Source organism: Malus sylvestris, chromosome 7 (genome assembly GCF_916048215.2).
Source record: "Malus sylvestris chromosome 7, drMalSylv7.2, whole genome shotgun sequence".
In the NCBI taxonomy this organism is placed as follows: domain Eukaryota; kingdom Viridiplantae; phylum Streptophyta; class Magnoliopsida; order Rosales; family Rosaceae; genus Malus; species Malus sylvestris.
Window position 1 is genome coordinate 1,193,933 of NC_062266.1, and position 15,463 is coordinate 1,209,395.

The following is a 15,463-nucleotide window of genomic DNA, read 5'->3' on the forward strand; positions in this document are numbered from 1 at the left end:
TAAATCTTTAAAAATCAATTTGTAATTGAATATACCTGAAATATTATAAACTCTTTTAAAATCCGGATTGAATACCCCTAGACTTAGAGAATTACTTAAAATCCTGATTGAATACTCTTGAATTTATAAAAAAAAATTAAAATTTCTCAAAATCCCAATTGAATAAAAAATACATAAAAATTTCTCGCGTGTTGGTAAACCAGCACCAGTAACCAAACTAAACTCGGCCATTCCATTCATATTTCGTCATATATATGTTTCTTTAGTGGATAGAAAACTAATTGTATGAAACCAGAGACGGCTACCTGCCAACTAAATCCTTTCGTCTCAACCTCCTGCTGCTCAATCTCCATACCTCTCTGACTCGTGAAGATTCTTTCTAAGTCTCAGCAGTCATTGCTTCTAATTCTCAAAGTGCCTACCTTCTCTCTCTCTATAAAGCTTTGACTACTCTTCTATAAATATGCATTAGGCCTTCACGATCACATCCCACACATATATCATCCAAACGTCTGTCTTGAACGTCTGGAACTGTGGACATGCAATTGTGTCTGCGTCAAAAAGTGAAAGTTACAATGTTTTCACAAAGCCAGTTTCTCTCAGTACTTCTCATAATATTAGCTTCGTTTCCCTTCTCTTTTAGTAGCGACCTAGGGAACCCACTAGTTGTACTTGATCTTCATCGTCACCATCGAACAAGAAGGCTTCAATCAACTTCAGCAAATAATGTTACAGTAAATGTGGATCGTTTTGGAGCAAAAGGAGATGGAGGGGATGATACCCAGGTAACGCAGTTGTACGAGGAAAGCCGTAGCCGTAATACGCCTCGAGCTCTTCTCAAGAAGATTATTTCTCTATTTTCTTCTTTTAATGACGGATCACACTGTTGATGATCTCTCTAATAAGTAACATGTATGAGAGTTTAATCATGAGTAGAAGAGGGTTGTTAACTGGTTGTGGTTTGATAATTATAATCGTACGTGTTTTATACAGGCATTTATGAAGGCTTGGGAGAAGGCTTGTTCTTCTGAAAGAGGTGTTGAGCTTGTGGTTCCTAAGGATAGGGTCTATCATCTGAAGCCAATGAATTTCTCCGGCCCTTGCAAATCTCATGTCACGCTCAAGGTGAGTCACATACACCATATTAAACTCGCACATATATAACATGCAAACTATATATCCATCTACAATCGACCTAATATATATGTTTGGGGCGCAGCTAGAATCATATATTTGGATGGTGGTAGTGAATATAAAATAATAGCATAAAGAATATATATGCACTATACGTTTCGTAGGCCAAATCTTAGCGAGAGAAAAGAGAGATGGACGACAAGAGAGAGGAAGAAGGGTTAGAGGATTTAAATGTGTTATTTTTATGTCATGTGCCTTTATTAGTTACTTGCTTCCCAAGTAATATAATTTCAAATATAAAAAATTGTGGTACAACCTGAATCTCAAGCCTAGTGAAGCAAAATTTGTATCGAAATTTTGGTACATACATACGTAACATTGCTTGTGTAGTTTACTATTTAGATTTTACAGAAAAAAACCTAATCTGCTCTTATTAATTGGATTCATTTTACTAGATCTATGGAACCATCAAAGCCTCTACCAAACGATCAGATTACACGGATAGACGGCATTGGATTTTGTTTACAAATTTGAATAACTTTACAGTTGAAGGTGGTGGCACCATCAATGGCAATGGAAGGAAATGGTGGCAAAACTCATGCAAAGTTAATGAATCCCTTGTAAGTTATACCATAAACTAATTCAATTACTTATTGTGCATGACTTAGAAACCCTTTTGGTAACTATTTGCTCTTATTCAATTGTTGTTCATAATCATTTTAGTTTTTATATTTTAAAAAATTGAAAATTTATTATTTGGGAACGATTTTTTTTATTTTAAAATTTAAAAAATTGAAAATTGAAAACAAAAATCAAGCTAAATTTTAAAACCTAAAAATAAATTCAACCATCTTTAAAAGTCCTTATTATAAAATCACGAGGCATAAATATCTTTTTTGCGACAAATAATAAAATATAAGATATTTTAGTTATTGAACTATTTGTAATTGGTAATAGTATTATGAATCGCCTATTTGTTTGTTAATGCTGATTCCAAACGACATTTGTGTTAGTTAATTTTTTTAATAAACTTGTCAAAAATCATTTTTTAACGAATTTTTTTAAATTTAAACTTTGAATACCCATTTCTATATGCAAAGACTAACAATATTTAATTTTCTTTTGTGGAACCTTCCATTATCTTACAGCCTTGCACGCTCGCACCAAATGTAAGTTTTTGGGACTTATTTATTTCCAAGTACTAATGATTATATTTAACAAAGATTATATTTCGAGAAGAGAAACACTCTTAGGGTGTTGAATTTTGGTTTCCATTAATTAAATACTGAAATCTATTTCGCTGTCTTCTTTTTCTTTTCCTTTCTTGTTCTTGTTCATGAAAGGCCGTGACTTTCTTCGGTTGCAACACTTTGGAAGTAGACAATGTGAGGTTCCGAAATGCCCAGCAAATGCATCTATCTTTTGAGTCGTGTGTGAATGTAAAAGCTTCGAATCTCATAGTGACCGCACCAGGCGATAGCCCAAACACAGATGGAATCCATGTCACAGCAACACAAAATATTCGGATAAGCAACTGTCTCATTAGAACAGGTATATATAAACTCTCATTTTATTAGACTGTTAATTTACACTGTAACTAGTAAAGTGACCTCTTATTTGAATGTATATTTGAATTAGTATTCTAATCTAAGCATGGACGGAGGCAACATAGGCTCATTGGGAATAGCAGTCCCCACTCAACTCTTTTTACCATAAAAAAATACTCTAAATAAAAGTATAAATTATCTGTATACTCATAAATAAAGTCTCATTTAAAACACTCAACTTAAAATACCCTCTCACGTTTTATACTTTTCTTACTCTCACCATTTCGAGCCATCTAATTTTTCCATTAACTAATGGTTTACAATTTTACTGTTCTAAACACTAGTTACCCAAAATTATGTTGCTAGACAATAAGTTGATAGTATGGTATGAAAATATTAATTTAATTTCATCATTCAAAGTTGGCCTCGCTAAAAAGTAATTCTTGCTCCGTTCATGCTGTCAATTTACACTATAAATGGTAAGGTAACCTCTCCTTTGAATATGTCTTCGAATTCGGTAGTCTAAATTAATTCCCACAAAAAAAATTTAGTTAAGGATGTTCTAATAACATAATATCTCAAACTGTTATAAAGCACCAATTGTGGATTTTGAAAGAAATATTAATCCACCCAAACTAATATTACTTATGTTTTCTTTTATGTTATTAATCAATTGAAGGTGATGACTGTATTTCGATAGTAAGTGGGTCAAAAAATGTTCGAGCTGAGGATATAACCTGCGGACCAGGTCATGGAATTAGGTAATATTCCATCAGATACATTAAACATGATATTAATTTTTCGATTATCTTGCACAAATTAATTTCATACTTATTCTGGTGATGTCATATTGCAGCATTGGAAGCTTAGGAGCTGGAAATTCACAAGCAGAGGTTTCAGATGTGGTGGTTTCTAGAGCCAAGATTACTGGCACCACTAACGGATTAAGAATAAAGACTTGGCAGGTAAGACTTCATTTTCATTTCAACTATATATGTGTAAGACTGGGAATGCATACACACATTACACATACAATGCAATCAATTAACTTTTTGACACAGAAAAGGGTTTTTGAATTATTTCATGTACATGTGTATAAATCAAATGACACATATTGGTAAATTTTGTCCGATAAATAGGGCGGGTCTGGGAATGCAACAAACATCAGATTCAAAAATGTTATGATGGCCAATGTGAGCAATCCAATTATCATAGACCAACACTATTGCGATCAGGATTCACCGTGCCAAGAACAGGTAATGCACGGTCTGCATTTACATTTTATCCACAACATTCCATTAAACTATCTAATAGTTAAAACATAATTTGTGAGTTATTATACGCCTAAAAAGTTTGGGTTAAAAGATCATCATTCACTCAAGACATGCATAAATATTACGACGAAATGCATTTTGAGAAATGTAATCGACTTTTTTCTAAGTACTAATAACAATGCCTGTAGTAGTACACACTATAATAGTGATCATTTTGTGCAGGCTTCAGCTGTAAAAATAAGCAATGTGGTATACGAGAATGTGAAAGGCACAAGTGCATCAAAAGTGGCAGTGAAATTTGACTGCAGCAAGAGTTTCGGATGTCAACAAATTTTGTTAAAAGACGTAAACCTAAGATCTCTAGCCAATGGAATTGCCCAAGCTTCGTGTGAGCATGTCGATTTAAGCCATAAAGGAACGGTTTCTCCAAAATGCTCTTCGTTAATTTAATGAGTAAATTATAAAATTGGTTCATGAACTTTCACCATATATAGTTTAGACTTCGTCCTTAAGAATGTGAAAAATTGGTCCTTCCATCCAACATATGGTGAAAATTCAGGGATTAATTTGATAATTTACACTTAGTTTAATTGATTTGTGGGGAGGTAGGGATTTGCATGTGTCTTTATTTGCACAGTTATTATAGTATGGCCAGAATTGAAACAAAATTATTGTAGGCTTACTTGTAAATAGTAATGAAAAATAAAGTTATCCCATTCAAGGTGAGGATCCGAACGTTTTCTCGTTATCTAATTGCAACAACGAAAAATAGATTAATACAGTGTTGCTAAAGAATAATGAAACTTTCACCGTAATAATCGAATGATTAAGGGGTGGTTTGAGAGTGAGGTGATTAAAAAAAAACACCCATGAAAAAAAGCTGTGAGGGTTTTAGGTGTTTGGTAAACTGAAAAAAAAATGGCTTATTTTGGAAGCTGCTGTGAGAACAAGCTGAAATCAAAGGAAAAAGCCAAAGCTGCTATTTGAGCTTTGGAAAATTGGCTTTTTTTCAAAGCACACGGAGCTACAGTGCTCCTTTAATGAAAAGACCCACTATCAGACTGTTTTTTTTCCAAAAGTATTTTTACAAAAAAGTTTACCAAACACTCTGCTGATTTATTTCACAGCCGCTTATTCTCACAGCAAAACCGCTTATTCTCACAGCAGCTTTTTTTTTAAAGCACATCAATACCAAACCAGCCCTAGGTAATATTTTATTTAGACAAAATTTTGAAAGATGATGTATGAATAAATATTAAAAAACTAAACGGTTTTTTAAGTCGAAAAAATACTGTGGAGTGGGTCTAAACATGTTGTCAGTGCTATATAAAGCTACTAATTGGTTAAAGTTTGAGCGCCCTTATATATATATATGAGATATGATTAAGGGACAAAGATTTTGATACTCCTTTGTAATCTTTAGATCTTATAGGATCCAACGGTCTTGATTAAGAGTGAGTTGGAGGCTTTTGAAAATCAAATGACTTGGAAGATGATGTAGATTATAACTAATATGGAAAACACTAATTTAAATTAAAAAGAATATCAAATAATAATAAAATTGAAAAAGTAATAATCAAACTTTGAAATATCCAGTGTAAAAAAAAAAAAAAATTCCTCTATTGATCTCACACCATCTTTGCCGAAAAAATATGATACCAGGCACAAAAAGTTTTGCTTTGAGAATAATTTAGGGTTTTGTTTTGAGTTTAAGCACCCTAGTCCTAACCTAGCAACTCAATCACTTTGCCACCTCCATAGCTGAGTTTAAGCACCCTAGTCCTAATCTAGCAACTCAATCACTTTGCCACCTTCATAGCAAAACCCTATTGAGCCAAGCATGTTTGAGATTTCTGCAACCACAAACTCATCAACCATTCATTTTGCATCGTATTAAAAAAAAGTGACATTCAGAAGTCAAGATTGAAGATTTAGAATTTAGGGTTTTGTTCTAAGAAGATTTAAAAGACTGATAGCTTGATTCATTGTAGTGTGTGCATCAAAATTTCGTATCAATCGAATCAAACTATCACAAGTAGTTAAGACGCGAAAACATCGATCTGTCTCCTCACCTTTCTTGGGTGTTCTTCACTGTGGGTTTTACACTCTTTTTCTATCCATTCAAATTTTGATTTTTTTTTTGTCAATTTTTTTGTATTAGATATTTCTATTTAATTTAAATTAGTATTTTCCTTATCTCTAATCTCTAATCTCTAATATTAAAAAGCTAGACGTCAAGTTTGGTGTCTCAAGACTTCAAAAACAAATAATTAGACCAAAATAACCCTGAAACAAAAAATGCATTAACTGAAAAGAAATGCAAAGAAATTATTACTAAGGGTAGTTTTGTGCGGAAAAAAAACAATTAAAAGAGAAACAAAAAAAATAAAAAATAAACATGCAAAAATGAAACCTGATTGTGGATGACTCGAACTAAATTGCCGCAAACTAAGATAAAATAGAAAGAAAAAAGAAAAGAAATTGAACGTGCAAAAAGGAAACTTGATCGTGGAGGACTCGAGAGTAAACTGCCGCAAATTGACTGAGAAGATATATAAACTCCCAAGAACTCACAAATCCATATTCAGTAGTTCACAAATCCAACATTAGAGAAGGAGGGAAGAAGCTTCATTGTTCCTTCTACTTCGAATGGTTTGAGTAAATTTTTGTTTTCAATTTCATTCTACGACACTGCCAACAATTACTAGACTCCGGCACAAACACAAATTCTGCATTGTTAGGAATACAAACTCCCAAATCTGTACATGCTGATTGAACCAACTCACTCAAACATTAGACTCTGATCGAATTTGGATACTGATTTCTTCCTTTTGCCGCAACAATTTTCTCACCACATTTTATATTCTTTCTAATTCCTTATGCCAAAGAATTCTTCCTGCAACACATTTGTTTCTGGTTTCAAAAAGATGAATTTGTACCAATAACAAGTTATATGAGCTACTGTTATCAAAACACAAATCATTGTTCATTAAACCAATGTACGGAGAAAACCGTACCTGCAGATGAATTGGAACTGAACACCATGCTCGATTTATGCAAGAATCCTGCAGTGCACCTTCTCTTCTCTTCAGTGTTCAAGGTTCTCAACTAATAATAGGTATTAGTTCTGAGTAGAGTACACATACTGCGAGAACAGAGGCCACCATATATATATACTACATAATCCTAGCCAAAATCTATAAGGAATTCCCTATTAAAATCCATATAGAAAACCAATTCCTTTTAAATAGTAGTTCAGTTACAATATAGATTTATAAATCCATTCTCAACAAGGCTTCCTATTCAATCTCTAATCCTATATCCAAGTTTACAGGTTCATACTCATGCTCATATTCTTACAGAATTAACATAACACTACTACAAAAGGGGGTTATAGTGTCGGTGGGTGGTGTCGCTTTAATCTAATGTAGTGGCGGATTAGGAAGTTGCGACACTAACTGAACATGACGTCGGATTTACTGTCGCTTATAAGCATCATAAAATGTTTATGTCGCTTTAAACCGACGTAAACATACATTTTAATCATTTTTAAATACTAGTGTCGCATTTAAACCGATGTAAACATACATTTTAATAATTTTTAAATACTAGTGTCGCTTTTAAGCGACATAAAGTATATATATATATTAAATTATATATATATTAAATTAAATTTTATATCCCTAAAAACTATAATAATTATATATATATATATATTAAATTAAATTTTAAGAAATTGGTGATCATTGGATTGGCTTAAATATACATACGATTCAATTTCTTAAGTGTTATACATACAAAATAAATAAATTTAAATATACTTAATATATATATATACACACACACACACCATTGAACTTGATTGGATGCGAATTCTATGAAGCTAATTTCGACAGTTATAAACAAAAAATCACGATTTAACAATTATTTTAACTTCGATTTTGATGATTTTTTACAGCTACACTCATTGACCCTATATCAATACAATGAATGAATTCGATCTTCAATTTAAAATATTTACACGAGTAGATACCACAAAATCTTATGTTATACTTAATGAAAGTATAAATAAACTCTAAGTGTTAGTCAATCTATTGTTTTAATGGGATACAAATTCTCCGAAACTAATTTCAACGATCCCAACCGTTAAACTTGTTTGTATATACTTCGAGATCAAATCAGCAAAAAATCACAAAAAACAAACATTCAGAGATCAAGTAACGGGACAAAGCTTTTCGACGGTTATAAACGAAAAATCACGATTTAACGGTTATTTTAACTCCGATTTTGATGATTTTTTACAGCTACACTCCTTGACCCTATATGAATACAATGAATGGATTCGATCTTCAAATTAAAATATTTACACAAGTGGATACCACAAAATCTTATGTTATACTTAATGAAAGTATAAATAAACTCTAAGTGTTAGTCAATCTATTATTTTGATGGGATACGAATTCTCCGAAACAAATTTCAATGATCCCAACCGTCAAACTTGTTTGTATATGCTTCGAGATCACATCAGCAAAAAATCACAAAAAACAAACATTCAGAGATCAAGTAACGAGACAAAACTTTTTGACGGTTATAAACGAAAAATCACGATTTAACGGTTAGTTTAACTCCGATTTTGATGATTTTTACAGCTACACTCCTTGACCCTATATGAATACAATGAATGAATTCGATCTTCAATTTAAAATATTTACACAAGTGGATACCACAAAATCTTATGTTATACTTAATGAAAGTATAAATAAACTTTAAGTGTTAGTCAATCTATTGTTTTGATGGGATACGAATTCTCCAAAACTAATTTCAACGATCCCAACCGTCAAACTTGTTTGCATATGCTTCGAGATCATATTAGCAAAAAATCACAAAAAACAAACATTCAGAGATCAAGTAACGGGACAAAGCTTTTCGACGGTTATAAACGAAAAATCACGATTTAACAGTTATTTTAACTCCGATTTTGATGATTTTTTACAGCTACACTCCTTGACCCTATATGAATACAATGAATGAATTCGATGTTCAATTTAAAATATTTACACTAGTGGATGTGGATATTACAAAATCTTATGTTATATACTTAATAAAAGTATGAATCAACTATAATAATTATATATATTAATTTAACAATTGTATACCCCTAAAAACTATAATAATTATATAATATAATTATATATATTAAATTAAATTTAAAAATTTGATGACCATTTGGATCGGCTGAGATTTAATCATTTGAGAAAGACTTACAACCTTGAAAACAAAAACTCTTTCATTTTGCATATCCTTGCACATTTAATATTTGTAATAGATTAGTAGTGTATGTATTATTTTTTTATTAGGCTCTTATTTTCGAGTGTAGTTATAGTACTTAAACGACAAATGTATTATTTTTTTATTAGGCTCTTATATAAGATAAAATAACTGATTATATTTTAGGAGAAACTTAATATTAGTCCAATTTTATGAGCCATTATTAGTTATAATCCAATTTTGTTTAATTTTTGGGTTAGGTCCAATGATTCATTATCCACATAAGCTTATTTGTATTCTCTTGCCAAATTTACCCTTAAATTGACCAATTAAGTAATTACTGTTTTTTAAGTTTGTGATTAATGTTAATCTTATCCTTAATTATAGGATTAGGGATTTAAATCTCCTTTTTTTCTTCTTCTTCCCCAAACCGTTCATTCTCTTTTCTTGTTTCAATTCTCTTTCTTGTTTCTCCCTCACAATATCTTTCTCTTCCTGCGTTATTTTGCCCAGTAATGTTCTTCCATAATATTTTTCTTCTCCTCCTCCTTCCATAAGGATGATCAATATACATTTGATTGGTTTTTTTTTTTTAAAGAAATTGCATTAGTCAATCTTGTGTTTTGGGTTCTTCGTCTCATTTTTTTTGGCTTCATTCTCCTTTTTATATTTTTTTGAACTTTGAAGTTCTATCGAATTAGCATTTTCTCTAGTGTTTCCTCCCTCAATATCATTTTTCTTCACGATTTTTTTGTTTTGTTTGTATCTACCTATATCACTTGTCATTTTTTAAATCTTTTTATATTATACTGTGTGCATGTATCATGAATAATTGTATTTATCTACCTATATATATAATAACATATTTTGTTGATAATCTATCTAAGATTAATTGTGTTATCTACCTATTTATCACAAATTAATTGTGTTATCTACCTATACAATATGTTTTTGTTCATAGTCTATCTGTATCACAAATTATTTTGTATTATCTATCTATACGATAGGTTTTTGTTCATAGTCTACCTCTATCATAAATTCTACCTACATCACAAATTTTTTATTTATTTTTTATCTACCTCTGGCAATGTTTCTTTTGATTTTTTGATAAACTTGTAAGATTTGTAATAATGTGTTTTTAATTAGAAAACGGGTAGATAAAGGTATTTGAAGATTCAAATTTTAAAAATTCAAATTTAAAGAATTTAAAAAAAAAATTATTTTCAAGGGGCAAAATAGGTGTAATAGAAAATCAAATAAAATTGGATCCAATTCAAAAACAGCTGAATTTTTTGGATATGGATTAAAGTGCCCCTATATTTTAACTTTGGGTTAAATTTGGGCGGGATTTTCCCGGTTTTTTTTTGCACGGGGAAATGGGTTGGACGAGCTCTTGCAGACTGTGTCAGAATTGGCGTCGGTTTTAACCGACGCAAACTCTCATTATTTCGACACAAAGATTCCTTATTTCGACGCTACACAAATCTATCAAGCTAACGTCGGTTTTATCCGACGCAACCCTGTCAGTCAAACAAATGTAAGACCTTTCAGTCAAAAGTGTGTCAGGCAGGTCGTGTCATACCTAGTGTCGGTTTGAACCGACGCAAAGTCATCATATTTCGACGCAAGCAATTTTTTATCATTTGTCAGATATTACGTCGGTTTTGACTTACGTAGGGTGTTCATTTTTCAACACAAGTTGAAGCTACTGTCGGTATTAACCGACACTAAGTTTTTATCCATATTTAAACCTCGTCTTTCCTAGTGCTTCCATTTCTCTCTTATATTTCTCGAAGCCGACTTCAGCCTTACTCTTTCCTCCATTTCAGCCATACCCCTGCCTCTCCAACTTCCTACTGCTGTGACTGTTAACCCCAAAACCCTAACTCCGCTATTTCTCCGCCCAGTGCTACAATGGCCTCTCGCTGCAGATATTTCTCGAAGCCGGCTTTCTCTCTTCTCAAATATGCCATCAACAAACCAGAGTTCAAGGCCACTCCCATGTCTTCTCTCCCCTCCACCCGCCCGCCAGTCAATCTCTCAAGGTACGCAAAGCCCTTCAAACCTGTAAAATTCTCAGTCTTTTGGGAAATTTTCAATTGGTCATTGTCGAATTTTTGGATTTCAGGTCGTTCCCATGTCTTCTCTCCCCTCCACCCGCCCGTCAATCAATCTCTCAAGGTACGCAAAGCCCTTCAAACCTGTAAAATTCTCAGTCTTTTGGGAAATTTTCAATTGGTCATTGTCGAATTTTTGGATTTCAGGTCGTTTTCTCAATTGGGTTTTTCCTCAAATAAGCAAAGCTCTTGACATTTTTTTCCGATATTTTTGAATTTCAGGCCGATTCCGCAGTTGGGTTGTCTACAATCTCTGCTTCCGCAGTGGCAAGAATTTGAATGTATTGCCCATTTTGAAGAATTGTATCTAATTTTAAATAAATGTGGTGGATGAGTTTTTGTAAATTATATGGAATGTTAGATGTAAAACATTTGTATATTATGGCACTATTTTTCTTTTGAATTATTTTTATTATTGTTTGTTTTGGCCTATAATTGAAATTTATTATTTCGATTATATAATATTTTTGAGTTATAATTATTTGAGAACGAATACAGAAACAGATTTCGAGTTTTTTTTTTATTATTATTATCAAAGGTGGTGTCACTTTAAACCATCACTAGTTTGCATATTTTATTTATTTAATTGTTCTCTAACGTCGCTTTAAACCGTCACTAGTTTGCATATTTTATTTATTTAATTGTTATCTAACGTCGCTTTAAACCGACGTTAACATCAGCGTCGCTTTAAACCGACGCTGCTTAGTGGCGGATTAAGCGAACAAACCGACACTGAAGCCCTTTAGTGACGGTAGCAATGGCGTCGCTATTCCAATCCGACATTGCAGTGTTTTATGTCGGATTTTTGCCAAATTTCCGACAGAAATCGGGTTTCTTGTCGGTTTTTGGTCCGCCGGTGATAGCCTATATTGTAGTAGTGTAATCAAACCACATCTCTTGGTGTTCATGCTTCAAAGGTGCCTGTGCAATAGAATAGCATTAGAAATAAGTGAAGAGACAGAGGTAGATTACCTATAGTCGGACAAACAAACGTAAAGAAATCCAAAAACGATCATCCCAAACCTGCACTAACCGAAATAGAATTGAAATTAAAACTATGATTCTGATTCGACAGAGAACTGAGGAATAGCCAAGCTAGGAATACCATAAGTGCTAGACAGACAGTCGAATTGATGAAAACACAAACGAACAACATCAGTAACGAATCATGGTATTCTGTCGACTACCAGATCAAAAGGACAGAAGACCACTCATGTGTGAGAAGTGCCTCCTGAAGGGATAAGCAAAGGAGAATGGTTAAGAAAACCAAACTTAAGCCAAACTAAGGGATGGTTAAGTAAACCAAACTTAAGCAAAACTAAAACTCACATAAAAACCTTTGGGTATCAATCGAGAAGAGCTTGCTTTCGAATTTCACAATGGAGCAATCGATTTTATTTCTCCGCTTCCGCGAAACAGTTTTCTCACACGTTCGCATTTTCCCTCCGTTTACACATCTACATAGCGAGGTTTATCATGTTTGTAGATTAAAACTTCTACAAAAGAGAGGCTGTATGTGTATGTATAATTAAGCAGAAATGAGAGTTGCAATACCAGGATGTACTCTATGTAGATTGCAGAATGTAACCATGAACATCGTGAAAAAGTAGGCGAAGCACAAATGGGAAGAGGCCATGATGTTTTTATTAGTCAAAAAAAGGGAGAACCTGCAAAACAAAGTTGAATTCTCAAGAGTCATGAAATGGCTTTCTTCAAAAGTGCTTGATAGAATCCAATCAACTCAAAAATAGAAGAGGAACGAAACCCAAAAAGTAATCATGTCCATCCATATCTAATCTTAACAAAATTTTGGCCTTTCAATTAAAACACAAAAAAAAAAATATAATAATAATTGTTCACCCACAGCAAAAACGGAATTATCCAAGGCAAAACCCAAATATTAATCATGACCATTCCTCTCTTTTTAATTTTTTAGGGAAAAATTGAACCACAAACAATAAAAAAACCCAAATAAATAATAAATTTAACAGCAAAGAGAAATTATATACTTGACCCAAAAAGGGCTTGCATGTGACAGCCCGTCCCGAAATATTTTTCTCGGAGATGTGAAAAGACGAAATTGCCCTTAACGTTTGGTGGTGGTGTGTATGTATTGGGCTAAGGATATTAGCTAATAGAAATTTCTCCTAAGTTTGGGGATCCAATGGGAAGTAAGCTTTGGTTTGTTGTGATTCGTAACCCAAACTAAGACTACATTCTCTCTCTCCCACTCTCTCTTCCCCGTGTACTCTCTCTCTCCTCCCTCTCGAATTTTCTTCATTATCCGTACAATCGTACGGACGATTTCCAAACCAACCCATTTCTTCACGGATTGAGTTTGTAGACACTATCATCATCTTCATCTCATCGTCACGAACCCATCTATACCATTTTTGGACGTGAAAGCTTCGAAAAACCTGAGAAACCAAAACCTCCAGTTTGAGCATTGTTCATGCAGTTGTAAATTCGTGATTTTTAGAGGATTTCAAGCTTGTAGGGAACTTAGGGACCTTTCCACGAAGCTCGGAGAAGAAAAATGACATGATTTGGACATTGGGAAGTCAAGATCGATGCATTTGAAGATTGGTTGGATTATTAAAGGTCCTCCAACAAATTTCCGTGAATTTTAGGTCTCAAAATAGGTGAAAGTTTCAAATTGGTGCAAGTTTTACTGATTTTGGTTAAGAATTGGACGAGATATGAAGGTTTTTGCATTTTTCCAGTTTCCGGCAGACGGCGACCGGCTAGATTAACCGGAGAAGAAGATAGAATATTCCGTCAAAGTTGATGGAATATTTTGACGCCGTCAGGTAGACTTAACGGTTTCTGTTGCTTTTTAACGAAATATTCCTAATGGTAGTTAGGATTCCGTCAGGGTTACCCACGCGTGGGGGCGCGTCTGGCCGTGCCTTGGCTGGCCCGTGGCGGCGCGTGGATAGTCGGAATTTTTTTTCTAAAAATATAGGGATGTTCGTGAGGTTGTGTAGATCACATTGGTATATTCAAACATCCCATTTGAGCAATGTATGAGAAGTTATTAACTAGGTTTGTCTATGTGCTTTAAATTAACGTATTTATAATTTTTTCGCATATAGGGGAGACATAGCCCTACAACGAGCGCAGTTAAGGGCGACTCGGAGGTTATGACCCTTCGACATACCAATGAGTGGACTTTTGGTTTTCAGTATATATTTATATACTTGATATTTTCCCAGAAAATGTGTTTAAATGAAAATATGCTTTGAAATGTCATGCATATAAATTTATATTCAGCATATGAATTGGTATATGATGCATAATATGAATTGGTGTTGTGGAGGCTCAGGTAAGTAACAGGCGAGTTATGTTTTGTTATATGAGATATTGATAATATAAGAAGTGATTGAGAGCTCATAAACTTGCACCCCGGGTGATTGTGATTTAGCCAGAGATATGACACATGCCTGTATATAATATTACCTCCCGCACCATATCCTCACATTGGATCCAATTTAGGTGCACAGTCTTGTCGTACAGACCATTATAGGTGATTCCGACTCGTAGATGACTAGCGATTTATCGCACAGCTATCATGAGAGTGTAACATTGAGCATAACTATATTACACCGAATCTTGTCGTACAGACCCTTACAGGGTTTCCGACTCGTGTGCAGTGTAGCGCCGTATAGTTCACTAGCGGTGACTCCGGCTAGATTGATTAATGAGCTATGAATTCAATCGTACAGACCTTCGTAGGGGTTCCGGCTAATATGATATTTTTCCATGAGCTTATTATCACCTGAGTTGCTGATTCTGTTTTATATTTGGCATGGCATACTTATGTTTATGGTTATGTGAAGCATGATTTGAATATCTATATATTTATATTATATTTCTGGGAAAATTATACATGTTTTACAGTGAGGGATTAGAGTATATGATAAATGAATGGTTTTGATAAGCTTTGTTTTTGCCCACTCACACTTTCTGTTTTGCACCCCTCCATGTTTTAGATAAGCTTGTTCGTTGGTGACTCACGAGGATTGAGTGGAGATTCTGATAGACTATCACAAATGTAGGGTATCTTTGGATGTCGTTTAATTAGTACTTGTTTTATGGGCTAAACTTAGGCTACCACATATTC

General features: G+C 33.5%; 2 protein-coding genes across 2 annotated transcripts; both read left to right on the plus strand.

Moving 5' to 3' along the window:
• Positions 1–463: 463 nt before the first annotated feature.
• On the plus strand, positions 464–4,681 carry LOC126628324 (polygalacturonase-like). The gene is made up of 9 exons (XM_050297956.1): positions 464–785; positions 994–1,125; positions 1,590–1,754; positions 2,283–2,303; positions 2,478–2,685; positions 3,361–3,442; positions 3,538–3,646; positions 3,821–3,937; positions 4,178–4,681. Exons 1-9 carry the CDS (start codon positions 540–542, stop codon positions 4,403–4,405), a joined length of 1,308 nt encoding a protein of 435 aa, XP_050153913.1. The 5' UTR covers positions 464–539; the 3' UTR covers positions 4,406–4,681.
• Positions 4,682–11,018: 6,337 nt separating this feature from the next.
• LOC126628878 (uncharacterized) lies at positions 11,019–11,972 on the plus strand (the record flags this gene model as incomplete). The annotated part of the gene is made up of 2 exons (XM_050298741.1): positions 11,019–11,268; positions 11,563–11,972. Coding segments are annotated over 2 exons (339 nt in total), but the record flags the coding sequence as incomplete, so codon positions are not given.
• Positions 11,973–15,463: the final 3,491 nt, after the last annotated feature.

Bases quoted from the DNA above. Each gene is read 5' to 3' on its own strand.
- LOC126628324 (XM_050297956.1), top strand. From the start codon at position 540: ATGCAATTGTGTCTGCGTCAAAAAGTGAAAGTTACAATGTTTTCACAA. The intron at 2,304-2,477 runs GTAAGTTTTTGG...TGTTCATGAAAG, and splicing joins CTTGCACGCTCGCACCAAAT to GCCGTGACTTTCTTCGGTTG. The intron at 2,686-3,360 runs GTATATATAAAC...AATCAATTGAAG, and splicing joins CAACTGTCTCATTAGAACAG to GTGATGACTGTATTTCGATA.